Source organism: Olea europaea, chromosome 7 (assembly GCF_002742605.1).
Source record: "Olea europaea var. sylvestris chromosome 7, O_europaea_v1, whole genome shotgun sequence".
Taxonomy (NCBI): domain Eukaryota; kingdom Viridiplantae; phylum Streptophyta; class Magnoliopsida; order Lamiales; family Oleaceae; genus Olea; species Olea europaea.
In genome coordinates, this window is record NC_036243.1 from 5,216,293 (window position 1) to 5,226,879 (window position 10,587).

General features: G+C 31.0%; 1 protein-coding gene across 1 annotated transcript; it reads right to left on the minus strand.

Annotated features, from left to right (window-relative positions):
- Positions 1-3,459: 3,459 nt before the first annotated feature.
- LOC111396767 (protein CUP-SHAPED COTYLEDON 3-like) lies at positions 3,460-7,245 on the minus strand. Its single transcript, XM_023023272.1, has 3 exons — positions 6,978-7,245; positions 4,862-5,127; positions 3,460-4,120 (listed from the first exon to the last, which is right to left on the minus strand). Exons 1-3 carry the CDS (start codon positions 7,144-7,146, stop codon positions 3,728-3,730), a joined length of 828 nt encoding a protein of 275 aa, XP_022879040.1. The 5' UTR covers positions 7,147-7,245; the 3' UTR covers positions 3,460-3,727.
- Between the last annotated feature and the right edge of the window lie 3,342 nt (positions 7,246-10,587).

Here is a 10,587-nt window from a genome sequence, read left to right on the forward strand (position 1 = left end):
TATATATATATATATATATATATATATGTGTGTGTGTGTGTGTGTGTGTGTGTGTGTGTGTGTCTGTGTTAATGTTATATTTTTCTCTCTCAATATAATATACTTTAAACATATACATAATTGACATACATGGACCCCACAAAACCCATCCCTCACCCCAGCCCCTTTAGAAAATTTCCAAAAAAATTGAAAACATTTTCTAGAAATTACAATTCAGTAGCAGTGCATTTAAGTAACCAGATTTGTGCCTTACCGTCTAGTTTGTAAGTAGACCTTTGTTATGTGTGACTAATTGGGACCAAATTTATCTTCAATGTGACTGTTTGTAATCGTTTAATTTGTGATTATATGTAACTAAATCACTAACTTGTGCTATTTGTGATTAAATGTGATTAAATTTATCTTCAATGTGATTAACTATGATCAAATTTGTCTTCAATGTAACTATATATGATCAAGTCACAATTAATACAAAATTTGTCACAATCAATCACAATAAACATATACTTGATCAAAGAGAGTCACCACAAACAAATTTGCACACACTACAGACTAGCACCACAATCCACCACCTTCACCTCCATTGCTTCGCCACTACCAAGTTCAACTCAAATTCACGACAATGAATTTGTGTTCGAACACACGAATTTTTTCGTTTTAATCAAAATATGATGAGCCAATATAGACCGATCAACTAGCGTGACTTGTACTCAACATAAAACCACTAGTTTTATATTATCTTCTTATTTCTTGGAGCAACACAAGAAGTCTTTTGCCCCTCAAGATTATATAAGTAATTAAAAACAAATTGTAATAAACTTAAAGGACAAAAAGATAATTTTAACTACACAGTTCACCTTTCCGATGAAGAAGTGGGCATGATTACCGATCTCAGGCGGAGGAGTGGACAGTGGTGATATGGTGGTTGTAAAGAAGGGTTTATGGAGGGTTGGCCGCTTGGTATATGTAACGTAGGGTTTTGTATTACCTAAAGACCATAGCACTAAGGGATTGTACGTAGTCGCGATCGGTGATGCTGTTTCCTTCGTTAAGCCAACAATAGCGGCGTCGCGAGCAGGTTTCCGCAGGCAATGATGCTACTTACTTTAATACGGCGTCGTGATTTCAGCACTCGTCACTTGTCTTGCTATGCCTTTAACAAATAGAGAGGGCGTAGAGTGTGGGGAGAGAGAGAGAGACGAAAGAGAGAAATGAATTTAGGGTGTAGCCGAGGGTGGGTGGATGATTTTGTTTTAATAAATTTGTAATAATTATATTAATATTTCTTAATTAGCACTTCATTTATGAATTTAAAACTAATCCCTTTTGTTCATGAAAATCAGTCTTTAAATATAGGTTTCTAATTTTTACTAGCTAATTTTATTACGTAGAAACCTCCAGTCCGCAAAAGGACTTTTCCTTTAGAAAAGTTTATCATATACTTTAAGCTATAAGTTTAACTAGTTATTAGCTAATATAAGTGCGGAAACTTTTAAACAAAGTAAATTGTCAGGATTTGTAAGTATAAATAGAAGGACATTGCTACTTGAACAGGGCCACATGTGCCCTATTCAAGCAGGCCTAACCTGACCTTACATAAATCGAATCGAAATGATATGCCTAGCCCATTTACTTTCAGTCACCACGTAGAAATTAAGATAATTTTGGTAATTAGGAACTGTTGAAAATTTACTTAATCATGCACAAGGGAAAATAAATCAAATTTTAATTTCCACGAAGAATTTGCTTTATGTTTAGATAGAAATTGTACCTTTCTTTGATTTTACAAGCTCCTTTGCTATTATTTTATTTCAACAATCTTGATCTGCCACCTACAACCGTCTAATTGTCTAACTTCCAATAAAAATCCATACGGGGAATAAGATTGAGAGAGAACCAGGGTTTTATTTTCTTGTGCTAGCAAGAAAAATGAAAAATCTGTACAATTTCAAAACCCTACCTGCTTATTTATATAAGTCCAAACGGACTTGGCCCGTCTCCTAATCTGGTCCAATATTTAATTAATCAATTTAATTAAATCTGGTCCATGAATTAAGTAATCCAATTAATTAATTCGAGCATATTAATAAGCAACCCAATTAATTAATTTATTGTTAAATTAATTAATTGATAAATTACAATCTTCTCGTTCTCCTTTTGTATGTGACCTATTAGGTTTCATATCACGATATTTAACGACGTAAATTATTATTTTGATCTAATCAAAATTGATAAATTAAAACATCCCTTTTAATTTATCACTTGTTCACATTCGTCGTCCTAAATTGACATCTAGCAATGTGTCAAGACAATACATCTGACGAGAAATGTCACGTGGTATGACAAAAACAAACTTTTTCGTTCTCTATGAAATTATAATCTTTTCGTCAATATGATTCGATCAATTACGAAATATGGATAAGTGTCAAATCTCAATTATCGATCATATCTCTCATTCCACTATTAAGTTGATACAAGTCAAAAACTCTTTTTCGACTTACGAGTACACCTCGACTAAGGATTTTGCTATCAACTTAACTGAATGAAATGTAGATCATAATCTCTTACTATCTAAAAGTGAAGAATTCTTTATTGATCATTCACAACCTTCAAACGATTCTTGACATACACGAACGATGTCGTATTAGCAGCCGTTGGCAGATCAACATTCAACATCACCAAAGTATGACTGCCCTCATACAAGGCACTATGATGATCTCAAGTGAAAGGACCAATTCCACTACAGAAAATTAGAGATTAACTACTGACACACAGATAGTTATCCTTATAGAATCTCCCAACGGGTCTCCAATGTTTTATTCTATAACAAAACATCTACGTGTTCATTTAAGTGGTGCCACACTTTAACTTGTGAGATTAGATACTTATTTCACAAGTAAGAAATGTCACCTGTGATGGTCCATCCGTAATAACGATATCCATATCTTCTTATTACTTATGATCATGGATGATTTAAAATTCAATCATATATAACTTGTATCTCACAATTACAACTCCTTGTGATTAACAAATTACTAATATTTGAATCTACGAGCTCTATTATTTAATTTAATTGAATATTAATTAAATAATAAATCTGCCATAAATTACATCAACCATTTATTAAAAGTGCTTATGTTTAAAATTGATTGGACTTGGGGCATAACACTTACACATACCTTCCTTTTTCCCTCGACTTTTCAACATTACTAGAGTCTATATATTTTAAATTAACGTTAATACTAGATTAAATCATATATCCACCTTTTTGTTAATCATATATGCCTAGCCTTTTTGTGTCACTGATTTTCTATCTTTGTTGATTTTGACAATTTATCAGTAACTCGTCATTAAAAAGGAACATCGATGCACACAACTTAAAATCTCTCTATTTTTTAACAATACATTCTTCCCAAGAAAAAAAAAATCGATTTTTACAAAATCTATTCTGAAAAATTATACATCAAACTGATTTTTAATTTTTTTAATTGACAACATCGTGATGATGTTTATATACATATAATAGTCAATAAACATATAATCTTTGGCAAACTACTGTCATTAACCCCTGAAACAATTATACACAATCAACCTGACATTTTAACATTTTAAGGAATATTAATTCAAATGAAACACAATTCTACCTAATTGTCAATTCTATAAAATTAATTCTCACAATTTCACAGACTTACCTTTTTAATGCTATGATCAAACTGATCTAAGTTCTTCAAACGTAAACCCGGCTGTTTTCCTCATCGAAATCTCGCATTAACGTCGACTCCTCGTAACTCGTATCGAAGAAGAATCCATAATCATCCTCAAATTTAGTTTGCATCATTTTACAGCCGGAGGGAGTTTCAATATTCATCTCTTGAGACAGCTGAAGGTAGTTACTCCGGTCAACGTCCGGGGCCAATAAATCGTGAAAAGTGCTAGGGTTTTGGCCTTGCTCAGAGAAAGTGATCGCGTTTTGGTCGCCATAATTAGGCAGTGTATATTCATTTGTATGAGGAGATGCAGCCATATTCGAAGTGGTTGAATTATAGAAATTTTGTGGGCTTAATTGGTTGCCATTCTCACTCTTGCCTTTGTGAAATACTCGACATAACACCCAGTCTTCCTGTCAATGTTTGTAAAAATATATATATGTGTTAGGTCCATAAATAATATAATTAATCCAGGAACAAATTTTATATTACTATGCATTTGGTTTTAAACTGAAATCCCTAAAATGACTACATTAATAACTGTCAATGTCAATGTTATTTTAGGGGAGGGAAAAAAAAAAAAAATTATGATTTTATTATTATTATCTATTTATATTTTTTTAGCCCTTATGTGTTTAAGAATGTTTTAGAGTTTTTTTTTTTAATTATTATTAGATATTGCCTTATCTTACTAAAGTGTGACAAGTTGACAAAAATAAATATATATCAATGAAAAGTTTAACGCCGACAAAGATCTTTGGTAAAAAATTTAACTGCACCCATTTATTGAAAAATAAAAAATAAAAATTGCATGCTAGAATCTTTAGGAAAAAGAATTTTACATGCCCGTGAGGGGATGAAAACACGGTTACTTTAAAAAGCTTTAGATATAATGACTTGACAAAATCTTATCAAGTGAAAAGGGCCTTTCCAAAAAGGAAAAAAACAATGAGAAACGAATAAGGAGCAATAAACGCGTACAAGAATTTTTAAATGACCTAAAGAAAAGCATATATAGATAGAATCTTGACTTGTTTCCAATGAAGTGTCTAAAAGAAGTTTTCTTACAACACATACACATGACCTATGTTTCTTTCTCTGCCTATAGATATAGAGTGAGAAGAAAAGAGGAGCAAAACGTTATAATAACTAACCTTAGGAGGCACGTGAGGGTTCTCGAGTCGAAACTCATGCATGATCCAGCCTGTTTTTATTCCATTAGGGGCCCTATTCTTGTAGAAAACTAAAGTCTTTCTCATCCCTACCGTGGCCCTACTCCTCGGATCGAGTACTGCTCGGTCTTTTCCCGTAGCCTTCCAGTAGCCTGAGGTGGTGGCCCGATTGGTCCGATACCCAGTTGCATATTTGCGATCTCGAAAGCTGAAGAAGTACCACTCGCTCGAATTCAGTTTTGCCACCTCTACAAAATTATGCACGTATATTAAGTATACCATAATAAAGTTATATGCGTATCTGGTATAAACATAATAAAAAATAAAATAAAATGGTAAGCATATACATATTACAACATGTATTTAAAACTTTATAACACATTTATGTATGCGTTACGATTGTTTAATTATAATTGCTTGTGTGTCAATTTTCGCCAAAGTGACAAAAGTTGGTTATGTGTCACAAAGATTCTCAAGGTACACCATAATAAAGTTATATGCGTATCTGGTATAAACATAATAAAAAATAAAATAAAATGGTAAGCATATACATATTACAACATGTATTTAAAACTTTATAACACATTTATGTATGCGTTTCGATTGTTTAATTATAATTGCTTGTGTGTCAATTTTCGCCAAAGTGACAAAAGTTGGTTATGTGTCACAAAGATTCTCAAGGTAGGTCTTTGCTTTCACAAAGTTTGTGGGAAAGTCATATGAAATAATGGGAAAAGTGTTTGAACATTTTCTACTAATCAGATAGGGTAAGAAGTCTATGTCTCTTCTTAATTTCTTCACCTACACGACTTAAAATTAAGGATATTTATCACATTCATATAATATTGACATCTATTTGTATTTTTATGAATCTCATATATATATATATCTTTAAAACAAATATATTTTCCTTGATTTTTACTTTTTTGGCTTGCAGTGATTTTGGTTGAGCCAAAATGAATAATAGACTCAACCTGAAAAGGCTATGTACTAATAACATAATTAAACAGATACAAAAATTAGAGGTGGACAGCGTCAAGTGAGGTCTAGTTCGGAGTTGGATGAAATTTCAACTAACAAAAAATAAAAAAACTGACAACATAAATAAATTGATGAACCCAACACCTCAAACCTAGGTTTTTGGGTTGTTCCAAGCCAACTCGAAAATCAAATCGACCTGACTCGATTGGGTTTGATGGTTTGAATTGGTTAGGGGTAATTTGTCCACCCTTAATGAAAATATATAGTCTCAATCAAAATATGGCATAGAAATTCTCTTCATAGCTTTAACAGCTATTAACGCGTTTCATGTTTGACATATATTTTTGGACAAAAAAAAAAGTTGTTTTAAAGACAATTTTCCATGTCTGTTTCTGAAAATGAGCTATAAATAATTACTTTTAATTAAAAGTAGGATTGGGATTAAAGAAACAAAAAGATTCCCAAATTAAGCATTATCTTCTGCACATACATTCACAAAAGGATGCTAGTTCATTGAACCTATATTGTGTATATCCAAAAATTAAGATATTTATTTTCAAAAAAAAATAAAATTAAGAGATTTCTTTCTAGGAAAATATAAGGGCTTTTCTGAATTTCTTCACACTTTTAGGAACAATTATGACTAAAAAAGACGTAAACAAAAATATTATGAGTCAATCTGAGGATAAGTTTAACCTTGTGAAAGCTAAAACAACTGAACTAATAACTAAAATCAAATAATATAATGTTTAAACATATTTTGAAGGAAAGTTAATGAAATTCATATATTTGTCCTCTCTCTCAAAAAATAAAATAAATAAATAAATAAAGAAGTAGGACTATTATTTGTGGCTAAACAGTGATACCTTCAGTGTGTATTTTGTTGCCACAAGCATTCTTAATTATATTTTTCAGATGACAAACAGATCAGACAGGAAAACAACAGAAAAATTAAATTGAGGAAGAAACGCAGGAGAAATTGAATTTCACAACAAAAGTTGCGCAAGAATTGTCCAAGAACAATAAAAGAAAAAAATAATAATAAAACCAAGAACCACCTCCGGTGGAAGGCGGGGTAGGGGTGATCACTGAAGAGGAGAGAGAATGAAGTATTTACCAGGGAGCTGCCATGGCTCACATGTATGAAGATCAATTTCCACTAAAGTACCTTTAAGAACTTGTTCATTAGCAATCTTTTTGTAAAGATAATGGCAAACAAGTTCTTCGTCGCTCGGATAAAACCTAAAACCTGGTGGCAGTGTCTCTCCAATGTCTCTTAATCCCATAATATTGTTTAAAAGGATTCTAGGAGCAGATGAATATGTTGTCTGAAAAAAGCTCAACTCTCTCTCTCTCTTTCTCTCTCTCTAATTTGTTAGGGAAAAGAAAATATAAGATATGTATACAAGAGAATGTATCATGCAATTATATATAAAGGTAGGTTGACAAGTACCTTAGCCAACTCGAATTTTTTACATTATTTTAGGAGCTTATGCTTGTGTAGTTAGTTATTGGGTCATGTATTGGGAAGTTTCAAGAAAAACCAAAGTCACAAGAAATCATTTTGTGGCAATAAAGAAGTAAAATCCAAATCCCATGTTGGGATAAAACCTCCAAAATACGTCTTTTAACTATAAACCACTAAAGAAAAATGTATTTTTGTTTACATTTTCTAACCTTTTGTCTAGGTGGGGTGTGGATAAATACAAACACTAAGAAACAAATAGACATGTAAATTATTAATAAAATTAGATTATCTAATGAATGTGGTCTTTTACTTTCCATTCTCATTCACCTATGGAGATAACGAGTAGGGTTATGGAAGGCCGAGAAAAAGTCTAATTAGCATTGAGATTATAACATAGACTCAATTTCATTAAAACTTTGATAAATCAGACATTAAATTATTTTACAAATAATGTTATCGACTAATTAAATTCATATATAACTAACCCCCGTTTGGCTTCCATTTTTTAGAAATGAAAATGGGTGGAATGGTATTTTTTTGAAAAATGAGTAGTTGAAAAAAGAAAGAAAAATTTTCGATTGACGTGTAATATTATTTTATGAAAAATTGTATTGTTGAAAAATAGGGGAGAAAAAATGGAATGTAATATAATGAAATTTAATGGAAACCAAACGGGGGCATAGTAGTTTTACTTTTTGGTTCTTAATTTGGAAAAGAATAATTGCATGATTGGTCCTCAACTCTACGGTTAGCTAGAAAAGGGAGTATTATGTTAGCTAGAAAAGAGAAGATCACAAATAATATTAATAAAAGATGTAAAAAGGAAAATACAAAGAGAAGCATCTCCTCCTCATGCCTCCACCTTAGGGCAGCCCCCTAGTTTTGCCTCCCTCTTGCATCGTCTCTTATTTCACCTCGATGCCCTTTGTTTCACTTCTCCCCATGGCCCCACCTACCTTGAAAAATGCCACCCGTACACTCTTTGGTTGACATTAATGTTGACAAGTGTTGGCAAGTGTTGATTGGGTGAAAAACTGTCAAAATGTAAATTGTCCAATAGTATGTTGTCATGCGACAAAACATTAAATAATAATAATAATAATAATAAAATGACATAAAAGATGATATACTTGTAGCATGCTTGCACTACCCTACCCTCAACTTCGTCACCGCCTCATCGCAAACCTCTGGGTAATTAAAAATAATGATATAACCAGCTTGTTACTCAAGTATTTAATTTTTAATAGAATATTGGACAAAAATAATAGCACAATATGGAGTATCAAAAAGCTCTTTTTTAGTAGTCGGAGACCAAACCCTCAATTTTCCCTTTAAAATATTTAACAGATGTCTTCTTACTTATTGGTTTCCTTCCACATCTATCGTTTGCAAATTATTATTATTATTATTATTATTATTATTATTATTATTAGCTTATATATATATATATATAATGAATGATCAGAGACACTGATGAAGATTAAAACTGGAAGGATACAACCAAATTTAGACAGCCATTTTTGATGTAGAAATTCTAAATTTCTAATCATGCAATGAGAGAAGTCCATTCTGTCCAATCTCATCTGCGCGAATAATTTGGATGAACATAAATTGTGGGCCAAAAATTGTTTCCCAGCTGGGGTATACCAATAATCATTGGGATTAAATTACAAAGCTCAATAATTTTTATTTTTCAAAATTTGTAAGGTTTGAGTATTCTAAGAGAAATAGAATCGGGTTCAAATATTTCGTATTGATTCATAAAAGATCCATTTTGTTCAAAAATATTATAAAGAAAATTAGTGCAATATAATTCTTGACGAGATATATAATTTTTGGAAATGAGGACAAAATTATACTTGTCATAATTTGGATCATAGAATGATAATTATTATGTATTGACATTATGAATGGGTCCATTATACATTCATATTCTTGGCTTAAAAGATCAAAATAATGAAAAGGAGGACTGTTACTTATCGAAAGCGATTAGTCATAAATACGTGTCTTAAACGTGTGTTAAGTTTACATTGTATAAACACTAATCACGATTAACCGACATCATAAATGCTCTCCTCGTAATTTGGATCATAGAATGATAATTATTATGTATTGACATTATGAATGGGTCCATTATACATTCATATTCTTGGCTTAAAAGATCAAAATAATGAAAAGGAGGACTGTTACTTATCGAAAGCGATTAGTCATAAATACGTGTCTTAAACGTGTGTTAAGTTTACATTGTATAAACACTAATCACGATTAACCGACATCATAAATGCTCTCCTCGTTCCATTTATATAAGTTGTTCTGTTTTTTACATGGATTAAGAAATCTTATTTAATAATATTGAAAAAGCAATTTTTTGTCAAAAACTTTCATAATCTACCTTTATTTATATTTGCACAATTTCAAGATTACGTGGAGAAAATTGGTTATAATTACTAGGAAAATTAAATAAGAATATATTAATAAATGAACGAAACAAAATATTATCAATGAAAAAATGATTGTATAATTGGGACAAGAAAAAAAAAGAAACTTGGCTTATATAAATAGGATGTATGGAGTAATATGTTTACATTGTATAAACACTAGTCATGATTACGCGTGATCATTTTTACACTAATGATGGGTCTCTAAATTCAATTATTATTTGCATGTGTGAAAAAGTTGAGATTTTACCCTATCATATTAATTCCCATCTCATTGATATGTTATTAGAATAAAGTCACTTAGTTAGGCTTAAAAACAGGAAAGAAGGAGACAATCTGATTTGACAGCAAATGATTGGTGTTTTGTATTTTAATTTTTCAAATTGTTTAATCACGCATTGACACGTGTCTCACTTATTTTGGAACCTATATGTATAGCATGATTGATACTATTATTATCTACTCAACAAAGAATGTATTTAATTCCATATTAAGGAAGAGATTCTAAGTTCTTATCCTTATTCGTGTTACATTTTTTTTTTTCAGTTTTAGCTCTTATTCGTATTACATTTTGTTTCAGTTTTAGCTTTCTAGCATTTGTATTAACTAATAGTAAGCACGTGCGTTGCACATCTTATGTACTGAATAGATGATATAAGTAATTAAAAAAAAATTAAAATTGCTAGAGAGTAAAAGTCTTATGAAATTACATACATAGCCCTTGTTTAAGCCTCATTATTTGGAAAAAAATACATTCTTAAATAGTATTTTGATATCATTTCAACCACATATTTTTCAATAAAATAATATTACACGTAAAT

Excerpts from the sequence above, each read along its gene's own strand:
- LOC111396767 (XM_023023272.1), bottom strand. The coding sequence starts at position 7,146 with ATGGGATTAAGAGACATTGGAGAGACACTGCCACCAGGTTTTAGGTTT. Across the intron at positions 5,128-6,977 it reads TGAGCCATGGCAGCTCCCTG|AGGTGGCAAAACTGAATTCG; the intron begins GTAAATACTTCA and ends ATAATTTTGTAG. Across the intron at positions 4,121-4,861 it reads ACCCTCACGTGCCTCCTAAG|GAAGACTGGGTGTTATGTCG; the intron begins GTTAGTTATTAT and ends AAACATTGACAG.